Raw genomic sequence first — 16060 nt, 5'->3', positions numbered from 1 at the left:
ATTCAAAATTATTCTCTTAGTTTGAGGAGATGTCATTTTAAAGCTTTTAATTTGTGGTTTGATCACTTTTTAGAAGGAAGAGGGGAAGATGATGGAGCGCAGAAAGAAGATTGCTCTTGAACTCTCTGACCTAGTGGTGTATTGCAGACCTGTCCCCTTTGATGAAGAAAGTAAGTGATGTTAAGGACAACGCGCACACACAAACACTTCTCACTGTGTGTGCTCCTTCCCCTCAGATCCAAAGCAAATTCTCTTGTGAGTGGCCAGAGTGGGAGGGGAGGATTGGTGGACCACATGTGATATTGACAAAGGTGTAAGCGCATTCTGAATTGTATGGAATAGAACTACTAGAACGTGTACAATTATGGATTTGTTTCTTAAAGTGTAAATTTGCTGTTCTACAAACATTTCTGGTCTGGAAAATGTGACCCAATTGTTCTGAGTCATTATAACCTTGTAATCAAAAGTATCTATTTCCAAACCTTTACCCGGTGTGGCCCCATTTTAATGCCACTGATGTTATGAGAGCTCTGGTGCGGGAAAGCTTGGGCAGCCTCTTGAACGAGACTAGGCTGCCAGTAATTAAACTGCTGAGCACCGAGAGGTGAATGCACACCTCCCCCACCCTGGCCCTGCAGTTGAAAGAAGCAGTTTCCCCCAACCCCCACCATGTCACACAAAGTCAGAAGCGTTAAAATGGAGTCACACTGTGATAAAGTTCGAAGTAACTTAATCTTCTGAACAGATGGTGGGTAGGGTGGGGGGGCGGAGGGAGGAGGAACAAGAAGAAATTTCAGCATGGTGTAAGTTTTTGATGGTGGGGGTCTTAAAAGAAAATGAATGCCTATCTTTGTTTAGAATTTTTTTTGCTACAGCAATCAGATCTCAAAAGATCCATCTGTGAGGTCACACCCACCAATTACAGAATATAACCTGGAGAATTTGAAGGAACCAAGGAGCTGTTAGCATTCAGTCTGAGAAAAGAACTTGTAACTTCACTCAAAGCTGCAATTTACTGTTTGTACGACTGGCTTATAATATCAGGATATTCCTCGGTTACATCCTTCGACTAGTTGCCCTAGTGGCTATTGTCCCTGTTGCTCTAAGGCAGTAGTGAAATAAAAAACAAAACAGGATTTCTGATTGGTATCCAGTGAATGTTGAAGTCCTTGACCCTCAACATTCTGACCCAAACATGAGGCGTGAAGTCACAAAGTTAAAAAAAATTAGTGAGCGATAGTGATCTGACTCTCACACTGATCTAAGAATATAATATAATAATAAAGTTTACACATTCTCCCTGTGTCTGTGGGGGGTTTCTGCTGGGTGCTCCGGTTTCCTCGCACAGTCCAAAGATGTGCAAGCTAGCTGGATTGGTCATGCTATATTACCCCATAGTGTTCAGGGATGTGTAGCTTGGGTGCATCAGCCTTGGGAACCGGAGGGTTACAGGGATAGGGTAGGGGGATGGCTCTGGATGGGACACTCTCCAGAGGATCGGCGTGGGCCAAGTGGCCTGTTTCCACACTGTAGGAATTCTATGGTATTCTATGGTAATAGCAATTACTACCCGGGGCCACTTTGATGAATAGAAGATTTTGTTGCAAGACAACGATGGAATTGTGGAATAGACCACTGTAACACACCACAGGGTAAACTGTGGAGCTAGCCTGCAATACTTTGCAAATCGTGTTTGTTTGTGACGAAGTGGTGCTCCGAAAGTTTATACTTCCAAATAAACCTGTAGGACTATAAGCTGGTTGTGCGAGTTCCAACTTTGATCTCCCCAGTCCAGCACCAGCACCTGCACATCATTGACAAACATTAACCTTGGAACGTTGAGTGGGAAATGTTGACACAGTAATCTACAATGCTTAAAGTTGGCAGAAAAGTGTGATCAGAAATTGTGGCAACAGGAAAGTTTGTTTGCATTCTGCATGCAAGATTTTGAAAACACTGAACGATATTGGATGATATTTTACCTTTAATCTACTATTGATCTGCTGGTTAGACCAAGAGTGCAGGTCCAGTGGGTGTCAGTGCAGCCTTTCATTTTGAGTGGCAGGCAGGAAGGCTGCCTACACGTAGTAATAAATCTGTGAGGTGCCAGAAAATGTAGAAAATATTTGCACACCTGTCATCACTACAGAACTACAACTAGTGTCAGAAACTGAGGTTGCGCTGCTGAGGGGACAGGGAGTTCTGAACTGGTCATGGCACACATGAGCTAGGAAATGAATAGAATACTGCCAGATGTTGGTCAGAATGTGCTTTTTCTGAAATTGTTTCTCCCAGGGATCATTAGTTCATGCTAACCATGTGATATTGGTCATGTGGTCAACATGAAACCTTCCGGCCATGAAGCAGGTGGACAGTGATTAATGGACAAGGTGGATTACAAATAATGGGAAGGACATCCCCTCCCCAAGAAGAATGAGTGATTAGATGGTGCAGGTAAAATTAGGAACGTGTGCAAGAAATGATAAGACAATAATCTCTCCCGTTGTTTCTTTGTGATACAGAGATTGGGAGTGATCGGGCCTGCTACCGGGATATGTCATCGTTTCCAGAAACCAAGGCAGAGAAATATGTGAACAGGGTCAAGGGGAAGAAATTTCTACAGTACAACCGTCTGCAGCTGAGTCGCATCTATCCCAAAGGCCAGCGTCTCGACTCATCCAACTACGACCCCTTGCCCATGTGGATTTGTGGCAGTCAGTTAGTGGCATTGAACTTCCAGACCCCAGGTCCTTGTTACTTTTTCCTTCTTCCTGTTTTTGTCCTCATTACCACTGAACCCACCCAACCCACACACGCAGTCTTGGTGTCACAACAGTTCCCGATTCCCGATCAATACCCTGTCTGAACTGGCTTTTGTTGCCAACAGCATTTGAATGTTACATTGTGCTTGTGTGGAATCTTAAAGGGAAGAAGTTGTGTTTGAGTTTGGATTCATTGTCGTCACATGCCCAGAGATACAGTGAAAAGTGTTGTTTTGCATGCTCTACAGGCAGATCATACCACACAAAGTACATCAGGGTAGCAGAATGGAGTGGAGAGTACAGTGTTACAGCCGCAGAGATGGTGAAGAGAGAGAGAGAGACAGAGAGAGATGAGAATTAATATTTGAGAGGTCCGTTCAAAAGTCTGATAACAGCAGAGAAGAAGATGTTCTTGAATCTGTCCGTATGCATATTCAAACATCTATATCTTCTGCCCAATGGAAGAGAGTGTAACCGGGGAGGGAGGGGTCTTTGATGATGTTGGTTGTTTTCCTGAGGTATAGGAAAGTATAGATGGAGCCAGTGTATGGGAGGTTGGTTAGCATGATGGACTGGGCTGTGCTTATGACTCTGTAGATTCTTGCAGTTTTGAGAAGAGCAGAAGTCATACCATCCAGATAGGATGCGGTCTATGGTGCATCTATAAAAATGAGTAAGAGCCTTAGTGGACATGCCAAATTTCCTTAGCCTCCTGGGGAAGTTGTTATACTTTCTTGACCATCACTTCGACATGATGGACCAGGACAGATTGTCGGTGATCATCACTCCCGGAACTTGACACTCTTGACCGCAGCACTATTGATGCAGAATGAGCATTCAAGACAGTACTTTCCACATTGGTGTGCAGTCATGTGCACAGAAGGCTGTCAGTGGACAATGCTCACTGCCTGATGAGTTGACCTTCACTTCCTCAAGCATTCACTGGGTGAATGTTGGTCTAATGGTAATGTCACTGACCAGTAATCTGGCAGAGTCCAGGTTAATGCTGTAGGGATGTGGGTTCAAATCCCACTGTGGCAGCTTTGTAGAATTTAAATTCAGTTAACAAAATTTGGAATTAAAAGCTTGTCTCAGGAGGGAGTTGACCATGAAAGCTATTACTCATTCTTGTAAAACTGGTTCACTAGTGTCCATTAGGGAAGGAAATCTGCCACCTTTACCTAGTCTGACCTACATCTGACTCCAGACTCACAGCAATGTTGTTTTCTTTTAACTGCCCTTTGAAATGGCCCACGAGCAACTGAGGTCAAGGGTAATGATGGATGGGCAAAAGCCCACTTCCCATGGAAAATAAAACTTTCCTGAAGCAATCCCACAACAGTACAAGGCAAACATTATGACGGGAAGGAGTATGTTATGGGAACAAGGATGATGAAGCTAGTGGGGAAGTATGCAGAGGTTGCCCAATTACTCTGTCTGATAGGCTCCTGTCAAGGACTCTGAACCACTACTTGTGACTACACTGATTGAGCATCCCATACCATCCATTGATTTTCCAGTGCTAACTTTTTAATTATATTTCCATCCCATCTTGCAGGATGATGTTGATTGGAACTGCCTTTGTTTGTGGTGGAATGGGCTTGGTTTAAGCTTTTCTGTTCTTAGTAGAGCTTAAGTCCACAGTGTTAAACTTGGCACAAAATCTCATTGTTTACTCTAGTTTTGCTTGGATTGAAAAAAATAAAGTTATGAAACTGAATCTGATACAGACTGTAGGCTAGTTGCAAGTGGTTAAGGGCTTTGATAATATGTCCTAATTCCTTATATTTTATCTCTGTCTCCCAGATAAACCCATGCAGATGAATCAGTCGTTGTTCATGTTGAATGGGAGGTGTGGGTATGTTCTGCAGCCATCCATCATGAGGGACGACCAGTTTGATCCTTTTGACAAACACTCTGTGAGGCCGACTGAGTCACTCATCATTCAACTCCAGGTCTGTTACATGGTCAACATCATTGTTCTGTTTCCTTATCTGTAAGGTTAGATTGAAATCAGCTTCTCAGACATTAGGCAGATTTAAAGGGCTGTTTTGCAATCGTATTATTGTGTTACTGTATGGAGGATGTTGTGTTGCAGTAATCAGTGAGGCACTGTTAGGGTAAAACACCAAAAAGGAAATATCATAAGTTAAAAACAAATCATAGTCTGGGTTTTACAGTCTACTGAATTAACATTTGGGAGGATGAATTAATTGAGGAAAAAAGACGAAATACACTTACGTCAAGTCTTTATCACCTCAGGATGATCCAAAGTGTTTAATTCACAATTACGTACTTCCGTAGTGTGTGTCATCGTGTAGTAAACACGGGACCCAATTTGAACACAAGGTCCCACAATCAGCAGTGAGTAAATGGCCAGATAATTTATTTTGTGACAGTGATTTAGTGATAAGTATTCACCAAGGCATCAGGGATAACTTCTGAGTATAGTGTAAAAGACCTTTTTTTATGGATACCTTTGTGGACTGTCAGTTTAAAGCTAACAGTTCCAACAGTGCACTGGACTGCAGCACCTACAGTCGGACAGGAAGAGGTTTCAAAGACTTAAGGGAATGCAGTGGTGATTTGAAGTTATGTAATTGGTTAATAAGGAACCACAGTACAGTAGTGACAGTGAATGGAGGGCCTTTGATGAGTTTTTAAAATTCTTTCATGGGAAGTGGGTGTCACTGGTTGGGTAGAATTTATTGACCACCCCTAATTGTCCTTAAGAGGGACAACTTACAACTGCACAGAGGTGAAGTCAAGGCAATGGAGGGAGGGCACGAATTTCCAAGCAAACTTTGGGCACAACACCACCTGCCCCACATGGGGCTGAGTATGCAGATTGTGCATTGAATAACCACCCATCTCTGAATCCATCGAACGAGAAACAAGTCCTCTTCGGTCTCACAGGACCAACTAAGAGGAGGAAGGATCATTTGGGATGAATCACTGAAGGCCAGTGAGGAGATAGTTGAAGAAATTAAGCCAAAGTTACTGCAGTGGAAGTAGCAAGTTTTGAAGATAAATTTGGAGAAATAATCAGAGCCAGAAGAAGTCAGGAATGTGAAATACCTCCACAGAGGCCAATATCCCATCACTGAATTACCTTTTATTTACATGTGCATAGTGCTTAAAGACAATAAAAACTGCAGATGCTGGAAGCCAGAGTCAATGGATGTGATGCTGGAATCACACAGAAAGTCAGACAGCATCTGAGGAGCAGGAAAGTCAACATTTCAGGCCTAAAACCTTCATCAGGACTGGGGAGGGGGAGTGGAGGCCAGAAGTATATAGTGGGAGGGAGGTGAGGCTGTGGGAAGGGTAGGGAGTCGGTGATTGGTGAATGCAGGTGGCGGTTATTGTGATTGGTCAGTGGGAAGGGTGCTGCGGATAGGTGAGTAGGAAGATGGACAGGTTAGAACAGGTCAGTGAGGCAAGGAGGATGGGGAGCTGGGCATGGGGTAAGGTTGGGGATGGAGGGATTTTGATGCTAGTGAAGTCAATATTTTGGGATGTAAGCTCCCCAGGTGAAATATAAGGTGTTGCTCCTCAAGTTTAGTTTGGCCTCACTATGACAGTAAAGGAGGCCAAAGATGGACATGTCGCCAGAGGAGACACAGGGTTAGTTGATGCATGCAGAGTGCAGATGTTCCCCTAGTCCGGCTGCCTTAGAGATGGCTCTCAGGGTGAGCTGATTTCTGACACTCTGTTTATAATATTTTATTAAACAAATTACAAAAAACAGTTAACATTAACAGATGTATACAACAACAATTTTACAAGGGAGAGGAGCAGCAAAGCCAGGCCCCAAACCCTACCGTTCAACCAGTTGACAGGGAGATGAGGACAAACCTTAAATCCCAGTTTCACATATTAAAAGACACAGTGACAACGACATTTGTACATAAGAGGACAATCCAGTTGCATAAAAAAGTGCATACAATACAGACCCAGCAAGGCCCCGTCCCTCCCACCTTCCGACCATTCTAAGGCAGCCCGCCCCTACCCACCTCTGGCTCTCGGTCCACCCCATGCCCCTTCCAGTTCTCGGTCCGCCCTGACACACCTTTCGACCACCTCTAGGACAGCCCGCCGTGGTACCCGCCCGGGGTGACAGCGCTGAGGACGGCTACCCACCTTCTGGCTCTCGGTCTGCCCCTACGTACCATTTGGCTCTCACCCACCCTGATGCACCATCCGGCCAGTGGGCTATCCTGGCACACCTTCCGGCCACCTCTAGGACAGCCCGTCCCCTTCCCTGGGACGACAGCGTGTAGGGTAGCCCACAAGCCTTCCGGATCTCAGCCCGCCCATACGCACCTTCTGGCTCTCGGCTGCTCTGACACCTTTCGACCACCTCTAGGACAACCCCTCCTGATTACCCCTTCTCGGGTCGACAGTGCTCAGAACGGCCTACCCACCATCTGGCTCTCGGGGCAACTGGCATCAGGGTGGCCTACCCACCCTCCGGCTCTCTGGGTGACAGCATTCAGGACGACCCATGAGCCTCCCAGCTCACAGCAAGGCCTGCCAGACCCAGGGACACACAAGACAGTGCAGGTGATAGACCCAGGAAACACCACAATACAGTTAATTACCAAAAAAACAGTGTCCTTACTGGTACACAGTCCAAATCTATACAGTCTTCAAGATTTGGAATCCATTTCCACTCCAGTATACAATATGCATTGTCAGAAATAGAGTCCACTCCAAACTGCAGAGTCCGTTGCTAAAAACAAAGTCCGCAACCAAGGGCAGAGTCCACTCCTGCAGACAGCAAATACACATCCCACAGCACACAGTGTTCAGTCTCCATAGAGTCCTGGCCCTGCCTTGGAAAACCAGGCCCACTCACAGGAACATAGTACATTGTACAGGTGCAGTTAACTCACAGGGGTTTGATCCACTCCTAAAGGAAAGGTCTTCATCCAAACTCCAGGATACAGCAAGTGCTCACCTCCCAGCACACACACAGGTGTTCAATCTTCAGAGGCCCAGTCCCAGGGCTAGGCCTCCCCACAGGAACAGCTCCTCTGGTAAAATGTATGTCTTCCACAAGAGCTCAGTCCAAACACCAATAAAAAGTGAAGACACATACAAAAAACAAAAGAAAACTAGAGTCCAAGGGCTAAGCCCTACCATAAAACTAACATTGTCCTTTTCTCAAAAAGAGTAAAAAGAGAAACCAGCCAGTGAAACAACAATCCCCTAATGAGAACTGAGTTACACCTGAAACACATTATGTGCACCAGGAGTTTAACAATCAGTCCTCACCAAAAGGAATGCCAGTTAACAAACTGGCTAAATAATTCAGCCAGTTCAGGAATCAGGTTTCCACCCCAGAAAAAAGGAGCAGAAACCAACTGCAACAGTAACATACTGACTATAGCACCAGCCAGCATAGAGTCAGTCCCCTAAACTGAGGAGACTCTGAATCTCCTGTTTATATCTGTCAGCCAGGGCTCCTTGATTGGGCCAGATTAACAGATCCAGTCAGGGAACTCATAGTCTGTCAGGTCCACGTGGCTGACCTCATTACAATCACTACAGGAAGGAAATTGAATCAAAGGATAAGGTACTGTTTTCGACAGAGATAGGAGCACATTGGGAGAAAGTGAGGACTGCAGATGCTGGAGTTCAGAGTCGAGGGTGTAGTGCTAGAAAAGCACAGCAGGTCAGGCAGCATCCGATAAACAGGAGAATTGACGTTTCGGGCATAAGCCCTTCATCAGGCTTTGTAGGTATATCACCATGTTTCAGCAGTTTTAATGAAATATAGATGATGGTGGAGGGCTGGTTAGCGAGATATAACAGATGAATAACTGTTTTTGCATTCTCTTAAAATTGATCTCACCAGGTTCTGGGTGCTCGTCACTTGCCTAAGAATGGCAGAGGCATTACCTCTCCATTTGTAGAGGTTGAGGTTTGTGGATCTGACTACGATAACTGCAAGTACAAGACTGAGATTGTTGGTAAGAAGATCGCCCTTATCTTCAACCTTGACACAGCCAAGACCCAGCGACAGTTGCGGTGACAACTTCCTCTGTGCGGTGACAACTTCCTCTGTGATGTTGTTATCAACTTTTCACCATTTTATCTCCTTCTTCACTCTGTGGTGGAGCTGTAGTGGACTTCCCTGAGAGCAGTCTCACCAACTGCACTTTCAGACTTTAATTTGCAGGACATACAGCCATGGATGGGGATGAAATTTTATTCTCTAATTTAGTCCTGGATTACACTCAGTCAGGTCAAGGGTGCTGCCTTAAAACTGACCCTGATTAAACACTCTCCCTTCAGTAGCTTGTTGTGAAAACTCTTACGGCTTATCACTTGTCCCTATATTTCCAGTGTTAAGGAAGTACTTGAATGTCACTTGATAAGTGTAGGGGAAGTGGTAGTGTAGTGGTAATATCACTGCGCTAGTTGTTCAAAGGCCTAAGCTCATGCTCTGGGGACAAAGGTTTGAATCCTAGAATGTAAATTGAAGTTAATCATAAATCCTGAATCTGTCTCAGGAGGGGTGACCATGAACCTATTGTCAATCATTATAAAAATCCATGTGGTTCACTTAATGTCCTTTAGGGAAGGAAAACTTCCATTCTCATCCAATGCCGCCCACGTATGACTCATACCCACAGTAACATCGTTGATCTTAAATCCCGCCTGAAATGATAGAAATGAAACCATCACCCTCCCCAAATATGTATTTTACTGAACTGCTGCAGAATGGGTAAAAGTTATCTGTTTAGGGGATTTTGTGGCACTGTAGTGGCCCTGCCTCTGGAAGGGAAGGTCCAGGTTTGAGTCCCACAATCCCTGGAGCTCTGCCTGACCAGGTTATTTCAGAATTGTTTTTGATGGTCTGTGGCACAGTGGTAGTGTCCCTACTTCTGAGCTCGAATGTCCAATTCAAATCCCACCTGTCCCAGAGATGTGTCACAGCATGTTCAAATAGGTTGATTACAATAACTATTACCATTAGCCCCAATGTCCCTTGGTCAGGTCAGGCCTCAGGTTGGAATCTATCATCCCTCTCGGAATATTTGTGTACATACATCAGACATTGGGCACGGGTCTGATTTCCTCAGATAGGTTGCATCGATCTTTCACAGTGACTATGTTTGCTATGGCTTACCCATGAGGAGGAAGTATCATAGAAATGTTAAATTCATTTGAATACAAGTCGTTCTGCTTTAACGTGCGCTTCGTTAAGACAAATCAGCTGTAACACAATTGACGAATTGGGGACACGGTTTCTAAAGCACGAACTTTTAAAATGTGTGTTGGCTGTAACACGATTAGATCACCAACACTTTAAGCACTGTTTCTGACGTGTGATTTTTCTATAAACAGGATTGCAAAAAATGCAACCATTGTGTTACAAAAGAACTGCCTGTATTCAAGAAGGGATCAATAGCATGTAGAGAAGAGGGGAGATGAAACAAAATTACCAAGAGAACAGGCCAAAGGGCCTCACATTATCCAGTGTGAGGGATATTATTGTTGAACACGATGATACAGTATTAGTAGTGAATAACAACAATTTGCATTTTTATAGCACTTATAAAATAGGAAATGCCTGCAGAACTTTTACTCAGGTATTTCAACAAAACTGGATACTGAGTTACATCAGGAAATCTGAGGACAGATGACAAAAAGTGTGGTCAGAGAGGTAAGTATAAAGGAGTAGCAAAAGAGAGTTAAGGTGGGAATTTCAGAACTTTGGGTCCTGGCATTGAAGTTTGTGTGAAGCTGATGAAGTTCTTAAGAGGCCAAAATTAAATGTGTAAATTGAGTCTCTTGTAGTTCCCAAAAGGTCTTCTGTTTGGTGGCACACTGTAGGAAATAATGGTTCCATTTTCATTTCTTTTCATTTAGCGGTGAATGGCTTAAACCCCACATGGACGGCAAAGCCATTTTCTATAAACATCACTAACCCAGAATTCAGCTTCTTACGATTTGTTGTCTACGAGGAGGATGTGTTCAGCGATCAGAATTTCCTGGCAGAAGCAACCTTTCCTGTCAAAGCCATAAGGACAGGTAGCCAAGAGAAACATTATCGTCTCCTCATTCCTTATGCTGTGCAATGTCTCTCCAATGTCCTGCTTCACCACCCTCCTCCTTTTGTCTGCTGTCCCTCGTTAGTTCAGTTCTCGTCTCCTAACTTGTTTGGTAAACCATGCCACATTTTGTCCCCATTCTGTGTTGTTTCATTGCTCGTTCCTCTTTATTTAACTGCCCACCCCTCATGCTGTATTGCTGCCCACTCATGTGAGGAAAAACAGGACTTAGGAACAGGAGTATGCCATTTGGCCAACCTAGCATACTCCACCATTCAATAGATTTATGGCCAATCTGGATGTAGCCTCAAGTCCATTTTCCTGTCTACTCCTTTCTTAACCTTTGATTCCTGTGTCTATCAAAAATCTTTCATCACTGACAATTCACAAGTGATTTTATCCACAAGTTGCTAGGTTCCATTATCAGACCTTGTGTTCCTCCTCAAACCCCATCACTACCCCTACATCCTTGTCCACTTCCTTCTATAATGCATGCTGTTACTCAGCTGATCTCTCTTGTTTTCTCAGGATACCGATCGGTGCCTTTGAAGAATAGCTACAGCGAGGATCTTGAATTGGCGGCATTAATGGTCCACCTGGAGATCTTGGAATCAATGATAAGGGTAGGACAGCTACCCTCCCAACCTTGTTTGCCCTTCCACAGCATGGGAGTGGCCAATCAGCGACATTCCCGATCCATGCTGAGTCCTGGTCTTCCCAAAGGTTGATTCCCCAGCAAGAGAGGGGCGCTGACTGAATCACACACCTTATACAGAGCCCCAGTCTTATCTGATAACTTTTTTGAAATTAAGGTTAGAAATTAGAAAGAATGGATAGGGTTATGACAAGATACAAATATAATGTTCATTGTAACTGGAGTCTCTACTCAAAAGTAAATGATTTAGGAGGCCATAGGGAGGAAGCAAGTGAGCAGGTCTTATTACCTGTATGTTTCAGGGGGTAGACAGAGGCATGGTGGTTGGGTGGCTTCCTTTTGTTCTGTTATAGAATTATATTGACTCTTTCTCTGCTCCCATGCTGCTTCTTTGTCCCCTGCTAACCCCTCCTCCTCCTTATTAATTTTAACTGTTGTCTTTGCTCAGGAAAATGGTGACACAGTTCTGTGTCCGTTAAATCTGTCCCTTCGAGAGCGCAGTGCTGACCATTCTAGCCAACTGCTGGCCTTCAGGAGTAGAGAGGGATCGTTTGATGCTCGATATCAGCAGGAAGATCTAAGGCTTTTCCAGGAACAGCAGCTGGAGCACACAGAGACCAGAGAGAGGAGGTAAAGCTGTGTTATCTGAATACAGAACAATAACAAGTGAATCAACTGAATTCAACTAACTTGAGGCTCTAACAGACGTGGTCACAATGCAGCACAACAGGGGGCAAAAGTGCTTTAGTCATTGGGCTATAGTAATCCAGAAGCCCAGGCCATGCTCTGGGACTATCAGTTTAAATCCTGTCACAGCTACTAGTGGAATCTGAACTCAGTTAATAAATTTGAAATTATATAAAGCCCAAACTATTATCAGTTGTTGTAAAATCCCAACTGGTTTGCTAATGTCCTTCTGGGAAGGAAATCTGCTGGCCTTACTCAGTCTGGCCAACATGTGACTCTAGATTTGTGGCCATGTGGTTGCCTTTTAACTGCCCTCTGAAATAATCAAGCAGAAAACCACTCAGAGCAAGAGAAATGATGAAGGGGCAGCAAATGCTAGACGTGCCAGCGATGTCCATCTCCCATGTCGGAAGAATAAGAAATTGCAAATATTATAAAATCATCTAGCGTGGAAGGATGCTGCTCAGTGAAGGTTACCTGACTGTTTGTAAAAGCTATCTAATTAATCCCACTCCTCCACTATTTTCCCACAGCTTTGCCTTTTTTTCCTTCCCAATATAAATCCAATTTTGTCATCATCGACTAACTCAGCATAAATTGAGGATTAAACCTGATGCTTGTGTTGGGCAGCTGGCCCTGCAGCGTAATGTGATGTATTATTGAGACAGGCTAGTTTTTTTTATTTTTAACAAACGTGTTGGATGAGTTGTGAAGCAGCAGCATGCTATTGTGATTGCATCATCTTGACACCATCCCCTACGCATGAAGTTACCATGGTGAAGCGACCCTTTCAATAGTAATGAAGAATTCATTACCACAGAGAGCTTTGAGGCTGGGTTATCAAGAATACTTAGAACTGAGATAAGGCAGATTTTTACTCAATAAGGGATTTAAGGATTTTAGGGAAAGGCTGGAAAGTGGAGTTGAGGATTATCAGATTTGTTGTGTATCTCATTGAATGGCAAAGCAGACTCAATGGGCTGAATGGCCTAACTTTTGGACCTATATCTTATGATTTCATGGTATATTTATTCTGAATGCAGTTTTTATATATATCTGTGTGTGTATTTTGTTCAGTTTTTATATTATTATTACATTTTGAGAAAATTTGTAGCTCAGGTTGAGGTTCTGGATGTAGGTTTGCTCGCTGAGCTGGAAGGTTCATTTTCAGATGTTTCATCACCATATTAGGTAACATAACTAGGCTCACTGATGATGTCACCGAGTATGGTGATGAAACGTCTGAAAACAAACCTTCCAGCTCAGCAAGCAAACTTACATCCATTATTATTACACTACTGATAATGAAAATTTCATGCTGATAACTGTCTATTCCGTCTACCAATAATTGCCACAATAGCATTCAGTCTAATGTCTGTGTTTTCAACAGCCTGTCATCTTCATCCTGACTTAAGAGTTATTCTAGGCAATCATTAATATTATGAATGACCAGGGAAGTAAAAGGTATGTTGGTATTCATTTCAGAGGGTTTTGAGAAGTAAAGACGTCTTGCTCCAATTATATGGAACCGAAATGTGACCCCGTCTGGGGAATTGCATGCAGTTTTGGACTCCTTACCTTTGTGCAGTGGCACAAAAATTCACCAGACTGAGCCCTGGGATGTCTGGATCCTCCTGTGAGGAGAGATTGAGGAGGCAGAGCCTGTATTCTCTAGAAGTTTAGTGCGGCACGGTGGCTCAGTGGTTAGCACTACTGCCTCACAGCGCCATGGACCCAGGTTCGATTCCGGCCTCGGGCAACTGTCTGTATGGAGTTTGCACATTCACCCCCCGTGGGTTTCCTCCAGGTGCTCCGGTTTCCTCCCGCAATCCAAAGGTGTGCAGGTTAGGTGAATTGGCCATGCTAAAATTGCCCATGGTGTAGGTTATTAGTCAGGGGCAAATATATGGTAGAGGCATGGGTCTGGGTGGGTTACTCTTCGGAGAGTCGGTATGGACTTGTTGGGCTGAAGAGCCTGTTTCCACACTGTAGGAATTCTAATTCTAAGTCAAAAGAATGAGAGCTGATCTCATTGCAGCATACAAAGTTTATATTTGATACAGCGGAGCCTGGCAGAACACTTCCTTGGATGGGAATAGGGAGGATTAGGGCCAGTCACACAGTCTCATAAATAAGAAGTCATTTCAAACTGAGAAGGAATTTCTTGACACAGAGGGTGATGAAATCTCCAGCCTAGAGGAGGCTCAATCATTGAATATATTCAAGGCAGAGAATAAAGATTTCTAGAATTTTGTTTTATTCATTAGATATGGGCGTCCCAGCCCAGGGGAACATTTATTGCCAATCCCTAATGCCCAGAAAGCAGTTAAGACTCAACCACATTGCTGTGAGTCTGGAGTCACATGTAGGTCAGACCAAGTAAAGATGGTCATTAGTGAACCAGATGGGATTTTCCTGGCAATCAGCAATGTTTCCATGGTCATCATTAGACTCTGATTTCCAGATTATTATTGAGTTCAATTCCACCATCTTCTGGTCGTTCTGCTATAAGGCATGTTTCGTCAACACAAATTGGCCATAACGCAATTGACGAATTGTAGACATTGTTTGGATGACACAGACTTTCTACTGAAGAGGTGTGGTGATTTTCTATTAGCGATCTTCTACAGTGTGGTTTTCCATAGCATGATTTTCTGTAGCGTGAGGTTGCAGAGGAACACAGCTGTCACTTTATAGTAGAGCAACCTGTACCCTGGTAGGATTCGAACCCAGATACCCAGAACATTAGCTGGGTTGCTGGTTTAATAGTCTCGCAATCATACCATTAGGCCATCAAGCTCTTGTATTTTAAAGATATCAAGGGATGTTGAGATAATGCGGGAAAATGGTGTTGATTTAGGAGATCTGTCATGATCTCATTAAGTGGCAGATTGGGCTCGAGAGGGTGAATGACCTAATCCTGCTCCTTTTAATTATGTTCCTACGTTATCCTTTATCTGAGGAAGTGCCTTTTGGTAGCCATTTTAAAGTTTGTTTTAAATTTGAAATAATTTATTTTGTATGATATTTTGCCACCAACTTTCCATTGCTGGTCAACAACATCATTCTGTTTCTTTCACTCAGATTATTAAGAAGAACTCGGATAAGTGGAGACAACAGATGAAGGTTGGGGGAGACGGATTGTGCGGATTCTCTGTCAGTTCTAGGGACGTGGACTGCTACAATTTGGTTTCTATGGAAACTCTTGCTGGCTCTGGCCTATTTCGGACAGCCTCTCCGATTCATAACCTTTGTATTAACAGGAAAGTGACGTTTTTTTAATGTGCTGTTTGAAAAAAAACATTAGTTTTAAAGAAGAGAGAAAAATAAGAAAATTCACACCAGGTAGAGATGGGAACTGGCCAGTTTTTCATCTTTGTAGTTACTTTTCTGTTGAATTGTGCAGCCTGGTCAATCATTCGTGATCTACTGCTTATTAAACTGTGAGAATTGTTCTTACTTAAAGAACAGATTGAATATACAGTGTACCTGTGCTCGTGTCATGTAATATAATGGTAACGATGCCTTTCACCCAGAGGGGCATCAAGTCATAAAGTAGAGTGTGATTATTAAATACTTGTCCATGATATACAGCATTCTCCTGTGCAATTTATTTGGATATATTGGGTGTCATTAGCAGCTGCTGCTCTTCAGCACTGGCTCACAGGTCACTGGAGCTTATGTTTGACTCTGTAAAAATGCTTGCTGGGAATGATTACTGGACAGCTCTTTATATCCTGGGGAGAAATCTGTTCAGAGCTCTCTGTTGGGCTGACACCAAGGTTACAAATTCAGGACTGGATTTTCCTGCTGCTCGGATGCTGCCTGACCTGATCTGCTTTTCCAGCACCACTCTAATCTAGACCCCCCCCCCCCCCCCTTCCTATTCA

The 16060-nt window shown here is 43.7% G+C and overlaps 1 protein-coding gene across 1 annotated transcript in view; it reads left to right on the top strand.

Annotated features, from left to right (window-relative positions):
• plcg1 (phospholipase C, gamma 1) overlaps positions 1-15757 on the top strand; it is a 119293-nt gene extending 103536 nt beyond the window's left edge. Inside the window, exons 24-31 of the mRNA XM_043710716.2 lie at positions 74-170; positions 2523-2747; positions 4569-4717; positions 8626-8740; positions 10647-10808; positions 11357-11451; positions 11932-12113; positions 15255-15757. Coding sequence (XP_043566651.1) covers positions 74-170; positions 2523-2747; positions 4569-4717; positions 8626-8740; positions 10647-10808; positions 11357-11451; positions 11932-12113; positions 15255-15294 — 1065 coding nt within the window. The 3' untranslated portion in view covers positions 15295-15757. The remainder of the gene's footprint in view (positions 1-73; positions 171-2522; positions 2748-4568; positions 4718-8625; positions 8741-10646; positions 10809-11356; positions 11452-11931; positions 12114-15254) is intronic.
• Positions 15758-16060: the final 303 nt, after the last annotated feature.

This window comes from Chiloscyllium plagiosum, unplaced genomic scaffold (genome assembly GCF_037043375.1).
Source record: "Chiloscyllium plagiosum isolate Xiang-an unplaced genomic scaffold, Cpla_swu_hap1 HiC_scaffold_15, whole genome shotgun sequence".
Taxonomy (NCBI): domain Eukaryota; kingdom Metazoa; phylum Chordata; class Chondrichthyes; order Orectolobiformes; family Hemiscylliidae; genus Chiloscyllium; species Chiloscyllium plagiosum.
The sequence above is the reverse complement of the archived record's forward strand: the minus strand, read 5'-3'. Positions and strand labels throughout refer to the sequence as shown.